Genomic DNA, 17,868 nt, shown 5'->3' with positions numbered 1-17,868 from the left:
TGATAAATGCTGATTATAAGATACTAGCAAAATCATTGGGCTAATAGGTTAGGACAATACTTGCCAAAACTGGTAAATACACATCAAGCAGGATTTGTTAAAGGAAGACATTCCTCAAATAGTCGAGGAAGATTATTTAATGTAATACACTTGGCAAAATCTGAACTAAATCCAAGTATTAAAGTCTACTTAGATGCGGAAAAGGCATTTGACCATTTGGAATGCCCCTTTTTATTTAAAACACTGGAAAAATTTGGAATAGGGAAAACATTTATAAATTGGATAAAACTTTATACCATAAACCACAAACTAAAATAAAAACAATTAGATGTCGACGGTGTTCCCCTTGAGTAGATCAAGTAGCCATGGTTTCTCTCTATCACCAGCACTTTTTATTTTAGTGATTGAATTGCTGGTGGAGATAATAAGAACGCATCTGGATATTAAGGGCTTCAAAGTCAGGCAAAAAGAACACAAAATCAGTCTATTCTCCAATGATGTGCTTTTGTACTTATCAGACCCAGGATAAATCTTTGGAAAAATTACAAGGAATACTGGAAAAATAGGGAAGATTATCAGGCTACAAAATAAAATTGGATAAAAATGAGATAATGCCATTAACAAATTTTGAATATTGAAGTTACCAAAAAGGAAGTAAATTTAAATGGAAGACGGATGGAATAAAATATCTTGGACTAGCAACTGACAACAACTTGCAAAATCTGTACAAACTAAATTATGTTTCTTTTCTTGGAAGATAGACAGAGACCTGCAGAAATAGAGAAACTTACCGATTACTTTAGTGGGAAGAGTTAACTGCGTCAAAATGAAAATGATGCCAAGACTGCAATACCTTTTTTCCAATTGCTGTCTATTCCATAACCTAAAAAGCTACTAAACAACCATATTAGACAGTTCCTGTGGAATAATAAGGTACCAAGAATTGCATTGGAAAAACTGACATGGGACTACGGGCTGGGAGGACTTCTAGATTTCAAAAAATATTATCTAGCTCCACAGGCTAGATTTCTCACAGCCTTTTTCACTGAAGACAGCCCCCCGCATACTACATTGTCATGTGTGACGGTGAGGTCATTTTGGCAAGAAATCACAGAAAAATTAACCAGGACAACAGGAGTGGCATTCACAGGTGACCTGGAGCTACATCTATTAGGTAATTACATAGAAATAAGCAACAAATTGACTAAATATCAAATCTCATTTATAATAGCACTGGCAGTAGCAAAAAATTGTATCACGATCACTTGGAAGTTCAACTCCCCTCTACTTAAAGTACGATGGACTGCGTAAATGAACAGCTGTATACCTATGGGGGGAAAAGTCAAATACGACACTTTTGTAAAGGTCTAGCAGCCATACCTGGATCACATATGGGCCCCGATACAGTAATAAAAAGGGGAAAAAAAGGTTATAAAAGTAACTACAGTAAAACCTCGTTAGGCGGTAGTTGGGGTCCAAGATTTCATACCGTGTTACAGCCGAGTCGCAGAACAGATGCAGGGGCAGCGGGCATGGGATGTCAGGACAGGGGCAGCCACTGCAGGATGTCGGGCAGGGGTGTCTTGTGCCAACCACCCCTGCCCCGAAGTCCCACACTGGAAGCCCTTGCCCCTGTCTGGCACCGGGGGGCAGGGGCAGCAGGGAGGGGGCTGTCAGGCAGCAAGAAGGGGACTGTCAGGCACATGGAGTTTGGTCACCGGCTGATTATCATCAGCTCGCCCCTTAGCAGTTTGGGGTCCACAGATACCCATGCTATAAACGATTCCGCGGATTAACGAATCACATTCTAACGAGGTTTCACTGTATGTATGTTTTTGAAAAAAAATCAAAAAGATTGGAGGAAACTGCAGAAGGTAGTGAATGTAGCTCAGAACATTATCCAAACTTCCCTCACTTCCATGGATTCTACATCTCCTGCCTTGGAACTGCAGCCAAAAAATTGAATGTCCTATCAGACTCTGGACACACCATCTTGTTGGGGAGAAAGCTCAAGAGTGCAAATTCACACACCAACAGGCTTAACGTGTTTATTTCTGGGGTGTGGCAAGATGGTATAGGAAGAGGACATGTAAAACCACCTCTCCTCAGCTGAATAATCAATGCCCCAAAATTAAAGATGGTTAAAATATTTAAAACCTGTTCTGATCAAGTTTAACAACTAACTGCAGCAATAATGAAGGGAACGAAGGCTCAGACTGGAAAAAGAACACAATTAAAAGAGCTGAAAGTGCGGAAAAATTGAGGCCTACCTATCCGAAGGATCCACGGGGGAATGGCAATGGCAGGAAGAAAGTGGAGAAGCAGCAATTGATCGAGATGGGAGATCAGATGCGGGTGCTGTTGGTGATGCGCATCAAGCAGCTGGTGCTATGGGAGTTGTGGACTAAATTCTTAATTATGTTTTTTTTTCCTGATATTGGAATATCAGCTGGGGAGGGTAGATGGCTTTGTTTCTTCCGAAGTCATCTGCCACTAGTGGTTTAGACCACACCCAGTAGTAGAGGGGGGTACCACTTGGTGTTTTTTTTTTTGTTGTTATTTGAGGGTTTTTTCATATTTAGGGTGGGTTTTTTCTTTATTTTTTTTTATATTGGTAGATTTAGAGGGTTTTTTTTGAGGCTATATTTTGTGTAAAGGTTTGTTGTGTCGGGTGCCATTGGAGGGGAAGAATGAGTAAATTGAATTTTGCGACATTTAATGTCAAAGGGATGAACCATCCAATGAAAAGGAAAAGTTTGTTGGATTATATCAAAAAGATGAAGGTGGACATGCATTTCAACAAGAGACTCATTTGACGGAGAAAGAACATTTGAAATTGAAACGGGACTGGGATGGACATGTAATAGTGTCTCTTTTAATTCCAAGGCTCAAGGAGTAGCAATTTTGATACATAAAAGGGTGCCTTTTGTTTTAGAATCTTTTTCTGATAATGCAGGTAGAGTTTTCAGGTAAATTGTTTTCAGAAGCTTGGACTTTGATGAATTTATATGCACCAAATGAAGACGATTTACAGTTTGTTACTGATGCATTTTTGCATTTGAATCAATCAAATGAGAACATTATGGTTGGAGGGGATTTTAATTGTTGTTTAGATCCATTGTTGGATAAATCTCCAACAATTGTGAAGAAAACTAAAATGGCGAAAAGAATAAGTGAGTTGATGGGGGATTTAAATTTAGTGGAAACATTCAGCACATCATGATTCGTTTTCAAGAATACTTTTTTTGGTATCAGCACATGTGCAGGGTAGAATTGAACAGACTGAGTGTAAGAGTAGAATTTTGTCAGACTCTCGATAATTTCTTGCAATGTTGCTGAGATGGTGGGAAATAGTTATTGTTGGAGATTTAATGAGATGTTGTTAAAAGGACCTGAATTTATTATGTTTTTAGGTTATTTTTAGAAATGAATGAGGGATCAGTTCAAAGTAAGTTTATATTATAGGATGCTTTAAAAGCATATTTACAGGGTCAAATTATTAGTTATACAGCAAAAGTGAAGAAGCAATATAAAGCAGAAATTCAGGATTTAGAAAAAGAGATTGCAGCATTAGAGAAGACTTTTCAGAAAAATGCAACAGAAGATAATAAGATACAGTTGTCTAAACTGAAGCTTCATTATAATACAAAGCGAACTTAAAATTATGAAAAATGATTCAGCGATCGAAACAGTGTTATTATGAGTTGGGTGAGAGCTTGGCAGTTGAAACTGAACAAGTTTCTAGAACGATTAATGCAGTTAGGAGAAATTCGGGGATAACATAAACCACAGGATAGTAATGATTAATTCTGTACATTATACCAGGATTTATACACATCTGAAGGGACTTCTGATGTGCAGCAGATTGATTCATTTTTATCAAATTTAGATTTACCTTTATTAGAGGAAGAGGATATTAAGATATTAGATGGTTCATTTACTGATTTGGAACTTAAGGAGGTGTTACAATCTATGCCAAGTGGAAAATCACCTGGAGAAGATGGATTTATGACAGAATTTTATAAAGAATTTTACTATTTGTTATTTCCAGTATATACTGATGTACATAAACAAGCCACTGATATAGGTTTATTTCCAGAATTGTTTTCAAGGGCATTAATAACAGTTATACCAAAGAAAGACAGAGACCCATTAAAAGTAGCATCATATAGACCAATATCTTTATTGAATGTATATTATAAAATTGTCTCAAAAGTTTTAGCAAACACACTGACTAACTGTTTACCGAAGTTAGTACATGTGGATCAAGCAGGATTAATTAAGAATAGGTATTTGGCTAATAATATTACTAAATTAATTTCAATAATTAATGCTTCAAGACAGCAACGCAACCAACCAATGATATTAGCGCTAGACGCGGAAAAGGCCTTCGACCGTGTGGAGTGGAATTTTTTATTTAAGGTGTTAGAAGGATATAAATTTGGACCACTCTTTACTGGTTGGGTTAAGGCATTATATACTAATCCTTCTGCTCGAGAGGTGACGAATGGACAGATTTCGCAGGTATTTAATTTGTTTAGATCAACCAGACAGGGTTGTCTGTGTCCCCAGTCTTATTTGCATTAGTTATAGAACCTTTGGCCCAAGCAATTAGGCAAGAAATGAATATTAAGAGAATTACAATTGGCGGGCAAGAGTATAAAATTAATCTGTTTGCAGATGATGTGTTGATATATTTGTCTCAACCTAAGAATTCTGTAGAACCACTACAAAATTTGTTGAAACGATATGGGGTAATGTCAGGTTATAAAATAAATTGGGATAAAAGCGAGATATTACCAGTATCAGATAGAGATTACTCAATTGTAAACAACTCTCGAAGTTTAAATGGTCAAATAAAATTAAGTATTTGGGTGTAATAGTGGATAAAGAGTATCAAAATTTATATAGTTTAAATTATATACCGTTATTAAATAAGATTGTTTGATTTAAATAGATGAACGCAGTTACCGTTAACACTGATTGGATGGGTAAATTGTATCAAAATTTGTTTCAATCTATTCCAGAAAGGTTTTTTAAGGAATTAAATAAAGTAGCTCATTTATTTTTGTGGAAAGGTAAGTTATCTAGAGTCTCTATGCAAAAGTTGACATGGAGATATGACTTGGGAGGTCTTCAATTACCACATTTTCAAAATTATTATCAAGCAGCACAATTAAAATTTATTAATAGACTGTTTTATATTGACCAACCTCCGATGTGGGCGAAGGTGAGATGGATCAATTTCAGGAAAGATCAATACACCATTTTATATATAAATGGAATCCTTTGCTTCTACAACGACATACACTGCCAGTATTGAAACATTTGATGGGGGTATGGTATAAGTGGAATCAGCTTATAGGATCGAAAGGTAAGATTTCAGCCAAAACACTGTTATATCAGAATCAGCTAATTTCATTTTTCTATGAATAATCCTTATTTGAAGGACTGGGAATCAAAAGGAGTGATATTAGTGGAAGATTGTTTTGAAGTAGGTTCGTTTCTTTTGTTTAATAGACTTAGAGAGAAATTTGATATATTACCAAATACTTTATTTGCTTATTATCAATACGAGATTTACTATTAGAATGCTTTGGTAGAGAGATAATATTACCTGGGTAAATGAAATTTGAGAGATTAATTGTGGATAAGGGAAAAAAGGGATTTGTTTCAGAAATGTATTTGTTATTACAGGAAAAGATGAAAAAGGTAGATATATTTAAAATAAAGGATAAATGGGAGAAAGATTTATCTAGTCCTATTTCTATGGAGGGGTAGTCTGATATGTGTTTGAATAGTGTTACAAAATTAATTAATGTACGATTATAGTTTAGTTAATTATAACTTTCTTCATCAGTTATATTTAACTCTTGAAAAATTGAAAAAGTATGGATTTAGTGGGTCAGATTTGTGTTTTCTATGTAGTGATCAGACAGGCACTTTTTTTTTACACTCGGTCTGGGAATGTAGAAAGGTTAAGCCCTTTTGGGAAAAAGTCAACAAATTTTTGTGAGATTTATTCCAAATAGATTTATATGTGGATCCACGGGTATGCTTATTGGGATACATGAATACAATTACGGCAAATTTAAGTTTGGAGAAACCTCAAATTCCATTTATTTGTTTAGGATTAATGGTGGCTAGAAAGTGTATAGCCGTAACTTGGAAAAATGATGTCAAATTGAATATACAAAGATGGCACAATGAAATTCAATCATGTATTTATTTAGATAAAATAACATAATTTGCAAAGTAATTATTCTTTTCTTATTAAGATGTGGAGTTTGTATTTGGAATGTAAGGGTTTAGAGGTTAAGTAAAAGCCTATATTGAAAGATGTCAATAGAGGGCACACTGTACAACAACTTGTTAAGATATGATGTTATTGTGTTTTTTAATATATGCTCCATAGGGGGGAGGGTTATAAGGGGTTGGATAGATGGGAGGAGGGAGTAGGGGAGGTAGTATAGAGGTAATTTTAGTCTATACTTTGTTTTTTTTTGGTTTTGTAAAATTCTTAAATAAACTTTAAAAAAAAATATTTCCCACAGCCATCATACTCCTGAATAAACCCAAGGCTGTCCTTGCTTTGTATGTATTGATATTTTTTTCTACTGCAACTCCATACACTGCAATTATGCTATTGCCCTAGTGTTTTATACAAACTTACTCTACAAATGCATGCTTTAGACAAAACTAATTAAGCTCTGAATTGAAACTATTGCTAAAATTACACTTTTTAAATTTAGTAATTTCTGTAATTAAATTTAAAATTTTCTATACAGATATTGGATGTTTTAAATAGCAAACAGTAACTCAAAATGACAGCTACTGTATGCATGTTTTATTTCTATAAGACAAAATAATAACAAATATTATGTTTTATCCACCTAAGAAAGTCTCCAAATAATTGACCCACCTGAAGATTTTGCAGAAAGTTTCCTACTGTCATGAGCTTCAACGACTCTTGCCAGGAAGGTATTATGCACATCTTCTCAACATCAATTTTCACAGTGTTCACTTTTCGTTGGAACAACAACAGGACACAGTCCATGATGCGCATAATGAGATGAGGTGGTCTACCCAGCGTACGCACTGTGGCAATATCAGATGGCTTAATGGTCTACGTAGGAAAGAACAGAGAGGAAAAAAAAAACTATCAGAGCACAATGAAAATGAGAGTTTATTTAGTTTACGACTAATCATTTACTCGAGATCAATGCAAGGTGGAAAATTGAACTCATCATTTTAGGTTTGACAGCAATCATTTCTTCTACAAGTGCACAATTGAAAGCATACTTGCTGGCTATTTTAAAAATTATACAGTGCTTGACATGACTACATGTAGCCTGGGAACTTAACATCCCGGGGTATACGATATTTAGGAGGGATCGGCAAGAAAGAAAAGGGGGTGGGGTAGTATTGATGGTGAGAGAAGGGACCGACATGATTGACAGGAAGGATATTAACTCAGAAGATGCGGAATCTATATGGGTAGAACTGAGGAATAGCAAGGGGCGGAAAAAGTTAGTAGGGGTGGTATATAGGCCTCCAAATAGTAGTGTAGAGGTGAGGGAAGGCATTAAAAGAGAAATTAGAAAAGCGTGCAATAAGGGAAGAGCTGTCATCATGGGAAACTTTAATTTGCATATAGACTGGACTAGTCAAATTGGTAAAAATACAGAGGAGGAGGAATTCCTTGAATGTTTACGGGATGGTTATCTAGACCAATATGTCGAGGAACCAACTCGGGAGCAGGCCATTTTAGATTGGGTATTATGCAATGATAAGGGGCTAATCAGCAATCTTGTTGTGCGAGGCCCTTTGGGTAGGAGCGATCACAATATGATCGAATTCTCACTTGACATAGAGAGTGATGAAATTAAAACCGAGACTAAGGTCCTGAATTTAAATAAAGGGAATTATGATGGTATGGGAGTTGAGTAAGATTGACTGTGGATAGACAATGGAAAGCATTCAGAGATCTAATGGAGAAATTGCAAAAATTGTTTATACCGGTTTGGCATAAAAATAAACCAAAAAAGGTGACTCAACCGTGGATAACAAGGGAAATTAGAGACAGCATTGGGTCCAAAGAGAGAGCATATCAATTGGCCAAAAAAAGTACCGCAACCGAAGACTGGGAGCAGTTCAAGATGCAGCAAAGGAGGACAAAGGGATTAATCAAGAGAGCAAAAATAAATTACAAAAGTAAGCTTGCAGCAAATATAAAAACTGACTGCAAAAGCTTTTATAAATATGTCGAGAGGAAAAGATTGGTGAAATCCAGAGTAGGTCCTTTGCAGTCGGAATCAGGGGAATATATAATGGGGAATAAGGAAATGGCAGACCAATTAAATTCTTACTTTAGTTCTGTTTTTACAAGAGAGGATACAAATAACCTCCTAAGGATGTTGGGAAACATAGAGACTAATGCAAGGGAGGAACTGAAAGAAATCAGTATCTCTAAGGACATGGTCTTGGGGAAATTGATGGGATTGAAGGCAGATAAATCCCAAGGGCCTGATTATCTACATCCTAGGGTACTCAAGGAAGTGGCCATTCAGATAGCAGATGGTTTAAGAATTATTTTCCAGAACTCGATAGACTCAGGATCAGTACCCGTGGATTGGAGGGTAGCTAATGTTACCCCACTATTTAAAAAGGGGGGTAGAGAAAAAGCGGGGAATTATCGGCCTGTGAGCCTTACATCAGTAGTGGGCAAAATGATGGAATCCATTATTAAGGATGTAATAGCGGAGCATATGACTAGCAGAGAAGGGATCGGAAGGAGTCAACATGGATTTACAAAAGGTAAATCATGGTTGACAAATCTATTGGAATTCTTTGAGATGGTGACAGGTAAAATAGATGGGGGAGAGCCAGTGGATGTGGTGTACCTGGACTTCCAAAAGGCCTTCGATAAGGTCCCGCATAAACGACTGGCTTCCAAAATCAAGGCTCATGGGATTAGGGGCAAAGTATTGATGTGGATTGAGAACTGGCTGGCAGGTAGGAGACAGAGAGTTGGGACAAATGGTTTGGTTTCTGAGTGGCAGGCGGTGACCAGTGGGGTACCACAGGGATCTGTACTGGGACCCCAGCTGTTCACAATTTACATTAATGATCTGGATGAGGGGATTGGATGTAATATCTCCAAATTTGCAGATGGCACTAAGCTAGGAGGGGTTGTGTGCACGGAAGAGGGGGTCAGGAAGCTCCAGTGTGATTTGGATAAATTGAGGGACTGGGCAGATACATGGCAAATGCACTACAATGTGGATAAATGTGAGGTTATCAACTTTGGTAATACAAACCGGAGGGTAGATTACTATTTGAATGGCAATAGATTAAGAGATGGGGAAGTGCAAAGAGACCTAGGGATACTTGTACATCAGTCTCTGAAGGCGAGCATGCAGGTACAGCAGGCGGTTAAAATGCAAATGGTATGTTGGCCTTCATATCAAGAGGGTTTGAGTATAGGAACAAGGATACCTTACTGCAGCTGTACAGGGCCTTGGTGAGACCACACCTGGAGTATTGTGTGCAGTTTTGGTCACCTTATCTAAGGAAGGATGTTCTTGCAATGGAGGGAGTGCAGAGGCGATTCACCAGGCTGATACCTGGAACGGCAGGAATGACTTATGAGGAAAGATTGCGCAAATTGGGATTGTACTCGCTGGAGTTTAGAAGATTGAGAGGGGATCTCATAGAGACATATAAAATTCTGGCAGGACTAGACAGAATGGATGCAGATGGGATGTTTCCAATGATGGGAAGTTCTAGAACCCAGGGCCATGGTTTGAGGATAATAGGCAAACCATTTAAGACCGAGATGAGGAGGAATTTCTTTACCCAGAGGGTGGTGAATCTGTGGAATTCACTGCCACAGAGGGCAGTGGAGGCAGGTTCATTAAATATATTTAAGAGGGAATTAGATATATTTCTTCAGTATAAGGGTATTAAAGGTTACGGAGAGAAGGCGGGGACGGGGTACTGAACTTTAAGATCAGCCATGATCTCGTTGAATGGCGGAGCAGGCTCCTATCTTCTATGTTTCTATGTAACAGCAAAAATCAATTGTTTTAGTTACAATTACTAAACTAAAAGAGCAAAATGTGATAGATTAAGTATCTTCTAGCTAAAAAACATTGATTTGCATGATAATCAATCTGCCCTCGAGTTCTCCAAACATATCCTTCTACCCAGCAAGAGCATTCTTGCAGCTGGAGAATAGGTAGAAGATCTTGTTTAAGTATGAACTCAAGATAAAGGTTCTAGTGAGAGAATATGAAGGTTGGAACTGACATATGGAAACTCAGAAGTCCATCAGCTTTGGATTCTTATCTCACCCATGGACAAATTACAAAATGAAACTGAAATTATTAAATCTATTAAAGTATACAAAATTGAAAACACTGATAAAGATGTAAATACATTTGAATAAAAATTGTCCTGAATCACTATTACTTAGTTTGGATGCTCACAGTCATTTTCTTCCATCAAATCGAATAAAGAGTTTCTATCACTCAGTCAACACTGATGCAGGGCCTCCGAGTCAGCTCCCCATCAAAAGTACTGGGGAGCCACTATCATCCTGTGGAGGTACACAGTGGTGCACCGAGTCTAACAGCAGATACAGGAAAGGAAACAGCAGTGAACACCTGCACTTGGAGCTGCCTATTTCTCTCCAAATCCAGGACAACGTGCAAGATAGAGCAAACATGTGCTTCACACATTTATTATTTATTCAGATTTCAAATAATAGAATTACATAATCTTCACTCTTTATGGTCTATCATCCTACATATTTTTAAAAATGCAAGGCGATCACAGGGTAACACAGAGTTTGGCAAAAGAGGTCAAGATGCATCCCCAAAACTAGGGACAGCTATTTCAGAACAGAGGGTCAAACCTATTTAATCAGCAATTTTCATTACCAAAGACCATGTTTACTGATTTTTTTGGTGCTAAGGGAATAAGGAATGTGGGAAACTGAGATGTCGTGGAGCAGAATCAAAGGATTGAATACCTTAAGCAATATCTTTGAGCACTGCTGCACAGAATAGTAATCATGTTATGCGTTAACTAACTCAAAGTATTTTCCATTATTACATATAATTTCACTGATAACAAACTGAAGGTTGTAATAACAATGGGCGGCCACCTATTGCTAACAATAATTTTAACAGAAAATCATTGGTAGTGCTTTTTTTTCTTCACAACTTTTCCAAAAGGTGCCACAAATGCACTATTTTATTTTTCCAAATTGTTGTGGTAAATGGGAATCCAGTTGTTTAAATGGCACCTTCAACTTTAATGCTTTTAAAGTGTAACTGTTTCTGAAAAACAGAGAACTGTGCATCACTTAAGCAAATATTCCTCCCAAACAGAGGATGAGCGTAACAGAAATAAGTGACATTATTTACCTGGAGAGCTGCTTCAGCTTCCTCCAGAGCAGGTTTTGCAGCTTCGAGCTTCTCCTCTGCAATCGCCTTGTCTGCTGATATACTATCAACAATGGACTGCGCTTTATCCTTGACTTTCTGAACTTCTACCTTTACCATCTCAGAAGCTTGAGCTTTCACAGTAACCTCTTTTAAAACCTGTAACACACAAATAATTCAAAAGCTATCAATATAATCTCAAAAGCAAACAGAATTCCAAACTGAAGTGAGAATAAATTCTGGTTTAGATCAGCTTGACAACTAATTCTGACATCAGATTGCCAATTTTGGGATACAATTTCAGTGTTTAAAAAAAAATTTGGATGATTAAACAGACAGGAAGTGTTTGAAAGGATATGTACTAAATGTAGGTAAATAAGACTTGTCCAGAATGCCAACTTGGTCAGCTCAGTCGAAGGGTCTGTTCCAAGCTGTATGACACTATGATCTACACAAATTTTCCTACATTTGGTTGCATTTAATCAGAAATAGTTCATCCATTTTAAATAAAATGCCACATTCAGATGAAGATGGATGCTTCAATAATTTTCTTTGATTATTATAGACAAACAAAAGAGATTCTTTTTCTATTTCTTTTTAAAATCGTAAATATATTTCTATTTTGGAAAGGACACTATCAAAAAGATTATGTAACTTCAGAAAATAGTTTTTATAGGTAACTGGGAGAAACTATTTCCACTGACCAGAATCAGTCATCTTCAAAATATACATTTGAACATTGCCCATCCAACTCATTGCTAGATGTACAACTCATTAGTGCAACCTGCTCAATGTAATAAGTTTAGAATCCAAGTGGAACTAGCTCCACTAAGTCACGTAACATCTCAGCAACTTAAAGACAACTTTCACCTCTTAAAATAAAAGAAAAAAAAAGAAAAAAAAAGGAAGTCACTGTGATAGGTAATAAAACATTCATTGGACAATTTGGAAGAGAGAAGGCTCCATATTGCAGTGTTGGTTCTGTTGTAGAAGTTGGGAAAAGAGGAAAACTGTGATGTTTCCTCAACGAATAAGAAGTTCCTCAGAAGTGCCCTCAAAAAGTTATCAATAACTGAAAGCAACCTCTGGTGATATTTTTGCAATACAAAAAATAGAAATTAAAACTTTTTTTTTTAAATCGGCAAAGAACATAAGAAATGTTTTTTATTCACAAAACAGGAAAATGAATCAAATATTCAGGATTTGTAGATTAATAGTTGAGGGAAAAAGATCTTAACATTCAAGGCATAAAAAAATTTGATTGACCTTTGTTGAAATTTGATGCTGAGACCACACTTGAAGTATAGTGGAGTGATTTTGGTCACCATCTGCTGGAAATACACCATAGCGCTGGAAAGGGTGCAGAAAAGATTCACAAGAAGGTTACTGGGTTTGGAAGACTTGAATCATAAAGAGAGACTGGAAAGGTTGGGACTTAGTTCTCTGGAGCATAGCTGGCTAAGAGGCGACCTTGCAGGGGTTTATAGAACTGTGAGGGTCAGAGGTGGCATGGTTAGCATTGCGGTTAGCACAATGCTGTTACAGTATGAGTCATCGGAATCGGGTTCGAATCCCATGCTGTCTGTAAGGAGTTTATACATTCTCCCTTTGCTTGTGTGGGCTTTCCCCAGTTTCCTTCCACCCTTCAAAACATAACCGGGGTGGGGGGGGGGGGGGAGCAGTTAGATCAATTGGGTGTAATTGGCTGGCATGGGCTTGTAGGCCGAAAGGGCCTGTTACTGTGCTGTATGTCTAAAAATTTAAAAAAAGATATAAGTAAATGGTCAAAGTCTTCTTCCCAAGGCAGGGGAATCTAAAACTAGAGGGTATGGACTTAAGGTGGAAAGGGAAAGATTTTAAAAATAACTTGATGGAGACATACAAGTTAGTGGGAATATGGAACAAGCTGTAATGGAAGATTCTAACCTGCTTTTTTTTTACTTCTGCAGCTCTTGCTTCTGCAAGGCTGAGAACCTGCCTGTTTTTAGAATCAGCAGACATAAGCTAAATTCCACCGAGGGGCCAGAGATGCTGTTATCTGAAGAAAGGACATCTGTGTACCAAGAACATTTAATCTTCTTGCTTGTTTTGGTCACAGACTGTCAGAGGCCTAGCGTGGACACGTTGGGCTGAAAGGCCTGTTTCCTAGCTGTATGATTTGGACTCTGCCCAGAATACACAAACTGTACAAGACAGTAAAGAACAAGCTTCTTAAAATCATATTTAAGCACACTGCTAATGTATTTTTGATTTATGCATGTATAATCTATTTTTATAGTATATATTAATTTGACTGCGTGCGTCTGTGTAAATATAACAAAGCCCATTGGAAAAAAAATGCTTTCGTCAGTTCTGTTGGCTTATTTTGTTGATTCTTGAATGAAAGCTTTGAAAATAAATTCACTGATTTGAATGGTTAGCTTTGTGAGTTTTTGATTAATGTTTATTTTCTGCCACAGTAGTTAAGTAAAAGTGGATGCATTTAATTGATCCATGGTTAATACAATGGGTGCTTGAAAAAATGATTAACCAACAATTATAATCTAAAAATTCACGATTAATCCACCTGAACTGCTGTAATTTTACTCAGATTGTGTCTCATTCCTAGTTTCACATCAGTTTTGAGGATGATGTAATGATTATCTACCCACCCCTCATAACACCACTATTGAACATGCTGGTCACTCCTGATGTACATGATTTGAATGTGTGTGGAATCCAAATCAGAATCAGGATTTATTGTCATGAACAAGTCATCAAAATGCAAACATTCACATTATAACCATCTAACAACATTACTCTAAAAAAGATAAACAAATGCACAAAAAGTAAGGAAGTGTATATGGTTCATTGATTATTCAGGAATCTGATAGCAGTGGGGAAAAAGCTGTCCTTGTGCCAATGAGTGCTCGTCTTTAGACCCTATACCTTTTTCCTGATGGTAGCAAAGTGAAGAGGGCATGGCCTGGGTGGTTGGGGTCTTTGAGGACAGAGGCTGATTTTTAAGACACAGCCTCATGTAGATGTCCTCGATGGAGTGAACTCTGGTGCCCGTGATGTCACAGACTGAGTTAACAACCCTCTGGAGTTTATTCTTGTCCTGAGAGTTGGTGCCTCCATACCAGGTAGAGATGCAGCCAGAATGCTTTCCACGGTACACCTGTAGAAGTTTACGAGATCTTCTGTAACCTAACGAATCTCCTCAGACTCCACACGAAGTATAGCTGCTGGTGAGCCTTCTTTGTGATTGCATCAACATGGAGGTTCCAGTATAGATCCTCAGAGATGTTGACACCTAGGAATTTGAAGTTCTTGACCATCTCCACTACTGAGTCCTCAATGAGGACTGGGTCATGTTCTCCTGAATTCCTCCTGAAGTCCACAATCATCTCCTTGGTTTTGCTGATGTTGAACACAAGGTTGTTGTCATTACACCATTCAAGAAGCTGATCCACCTCCCTCTTGAATGCTTCCTCATTACCATTTGTGATTCTGCCAACAACTGTAATGTCATTGGCAAACTTGCAGATGGCATTGGAATTCTGTCTGGCCATACAGTCATGGGTGTATAATGAGTAGAGCAGTGGGCTAATCATGTATCCTTGGGGTGCACATGTGTTGATAATCAGTGAAGAGGAGACGTTTTCAATTCGTACTGATTGGTGTGTTTCAGCTCTTCACTGGCTTGTGGTTCATGACAGATGCTACTCTGCACTGAGTTACTAAAGGTGGTTGGAAAATTCATTGTCAGTTTAGGGAAGGTGCACAAAGATATGGAGAAGGGTGCAAAGGAGATTTAGCAGAATGATGCATGAATTGGGAAACATGACGCAAAGTTTCTCTTTGGAGCAAATGAAGGATGAGAGATGATTTAATAGAGGTCTACAAGATTATGAGAGCCATAGATAGGGTGGACAGCAAGTAAGAACCTTTTTCCTGGGGATAGAGTAGCAAACACTGGAGGACATCTAAACAAGGAGAGGGGAGGAAAGTTTAGGGGAGGATGTCGTGGGTAGGTTTTTTTCCCCACGCAGAGTAGTGGGCACTTCAAATGTATTGTTAGGTGTGGTGGTAAAGGCTGGTACAGTAGGGAGTTTTTAAAGACTCTTGAACAGGCATATGGATTTAAGTGAAATAGAGGGTTATGGGTGTAAGGTTTTATAGGTGGACACAACATCATGGGCCAAAGGACTTGCACTGTGCTGTAATGTTCTATGTTGAGCGGTTTTTTTAAAGTTTGAAGTGTGCTCCAGTTTTACTCTATCAAAATATTTCCTTCATATGGGAAAACTCAGGATCTTTTTTTTGGTGGATGGGGAATGATGGAGTGAGGGAATATACAAAGGGTGGGAATGGAAGGCATCATATCTTTAATCATATATAAAAAACCATAAATTCCACACAGAATTGCCAACATTTTATGAAAAGATTTGGACCAGTATCACTCAAACCAAATGTACATTTTGCCCCAAGGAAATTTAAAATTTTAAATGCATGAGTAAAATGTTTTTTTAAGAACTATTGTAAAGTGCAACGTAACAAATTTTATATATTTTTTAAATGAAAGTGTATACCAAATCAGCCTTTTCATTGGCCACTTGTAGCTCTCGCTCTTTCACTTCCAGCTCTTTACTTAGTGCTGTCACTGATTCGGAGGCTTCCTTCAATTTCTGTAGGCCAGTGTTCATTCTGTAGAAGAGATACATTTTAATTTAACAAGTTCTTTGGCAAAGCATTTCCTGAAGCAATATAAATTACATTTCAATTAATTATGCAAGGTATTGAATATAATGCAGGGATGTGTATATTATCTGAAATTGATCATGTTTATAACTAACTATCCAGAAGCTTACATGTATATACATTATTGTATAATGCAGCATGTAATTGTATAATTGCATTGTTCAGTGTAACATGCATTGTATGTTGCATGGTCTCAACCTGAAACACTGACAATTCCTTTCTCTCCAATAGATGTTGCTCAACTCATTCAATTCCTTCATCAGTTTGATTTTTGCTCCAAATTTCAGCATCTGTTGTCCCATATTTCCACAATATGGTTTATTTTTGATTCCAAGGTTAAAAATGACTGAGTGTGAATGATTTCAAGGTGAATGAGTAATATAATGTGAATCAGTGGCATTTTAGTGCACACATAAATATAGCAGAGACTTGAGTTAATTCAAGATGGGTTGTTTCCAATGAAAATTACCAATGGATTGTGAAGTGAAGTCTGTGTTTACAAAACTCTCAAGTACCCACAGGTGCATCCACTGCTAGACACAATAGCTGTGAAACACCACTGTTTGTATATTTAACTGTCTGGGCACACCAAATGGCTGTCTGTATCTGTGGCTTTTACCACAGACTCCTGAATAAAAGTGAGTGTCCCACAGCCCCCTCCCAGTTCAGGACAGTCGACCTCCATTCTATTGCTAATAAAAGCCTATCAGTTTAACATAACTTCCAGTCTTTTGGAGTTATTGATGGTGCATCAATAGCTATGCTTTTTCCCTCAGCCACATGGGAAAAAATGCACCTTTCATAAAACAGGGTGGCATGGTTACAATGCTGTTATAGTGTCAGTGATTTGGACTGGGGTTAAAATCCTGCGCTGTGATGAGTTTGTACGTTCTCCTCGTGTCTGCATGGGTTTTCCCGGGATCTCCGGTTTCCTCCCACCATTCGAAACGCACTGGGGATTGTAGGTTAATTGGGTGTAATTGGGTGTAATTGGGTGTAATGTTTCATCGTGGGATGAAAGGGACACACCATGCTGTGTGTCTAAATTTAATTTTTAAAAAAACATCAACATGGTCTTGAATCTTGCTCACCCTTGCCTTGATTCCTTTGTTGCACTCTACCTACTGACTGCTAACTGACAAATAAAGCACTCAGAGAAGTTTTCTGTTATGAATTAATTCATTTCTGTAAAGACATTGTAAATGCATTAAATTCTCACCGATTGGCTAATATGTGGACCTCAGTGTGCTTCTCTTTGTAGATTGCTTTATATCCCTGAATGAATGAGAGATATGATTTTGGTGTCACATGGGTAGATCGACGATATCTTTGGAAATAGTCCACACATTTCTCAGCCACTCCATCTTGGAAGAATCCCATGCACTGTACTACCTCCCTTTTGACTTCAGGGGCGCAGTCAATTCCAAAAGATGATAGGAAGTGTTCTGAAACTTATGAGACAGAAGAAAATAAATTCATCAAATAAAAAAGAAAATTAATAAAGTTTTTTACATTTTATACCATAAAAAGTGAAAATTTTTTATCTAAATAATTAAGAAACCATATTGTCAGCAAAAGTATCTGTCCTGCTTATGAAATAAAATTGCAATGTTTTTATGTTGGCTTTTCAATGTTGGTATTTGGTCCATTAACAGTGATGACTCCAATAACATTA

The 17,868-nt window shown here is 37.4% G+C and overlaps 1 protein-coding gene across 10 annotated transcripts in view; it reads right to left on the bottom strand.

Annotated features, from left to right (window-relative positions):
• The window catches only part of dnah5 (dynein, axonemal, heavy chain 5), a 343,529-nt gene that overhangs the window by 66,835 nt on the left and 258,826 nt on the right, over positions 1 to 17,868 (bottom strand). For all 10 annotated transcript variants that reach the window (XM_069914173.1, XM_069914167.1, XM_069914169.1 and 7 more), the window contains 4 exons: positions 17,413 to 17,644; positions 16,025 to 16,139; positions 11,433 to 11,609; positions 6,923 to 7,126 (listed from right to left, as the gene is read on the bottom strand). In XM_069914173.1, coding sequence (XP_069770274.1) covers positions 6,923 to 7,126; positions 11,433 to 11,609; positions 16,025 to 16,139; positions 17,413 to 17,644 — 728 coding nt within the window. The remainder of the gene's footprint in view (positions 1 to 6,922; positions 7,127 to 11,432; positions 11,610 to 16,024; positions 16,140 to 17,412; positions 17,645 to 17,868) is intronic.

This window comes from Narcine bancroftii, chromosome 1 (assembly GCF_036971445.1).
Source record: "Narcine bancroftii isolate sNarBan1 chromosome 1, sNarBan1.hap1, whole genome shotgun sequence".
NCBI lineage: Eukaryota > Metazoa > Chordata > Chondrichthyes > Torpediniformes > Narcinidae > Narcine > Narcine bancroftii.
This window is presented reverse-complemented; position numbering and strand designations above follow the sequence as displayed.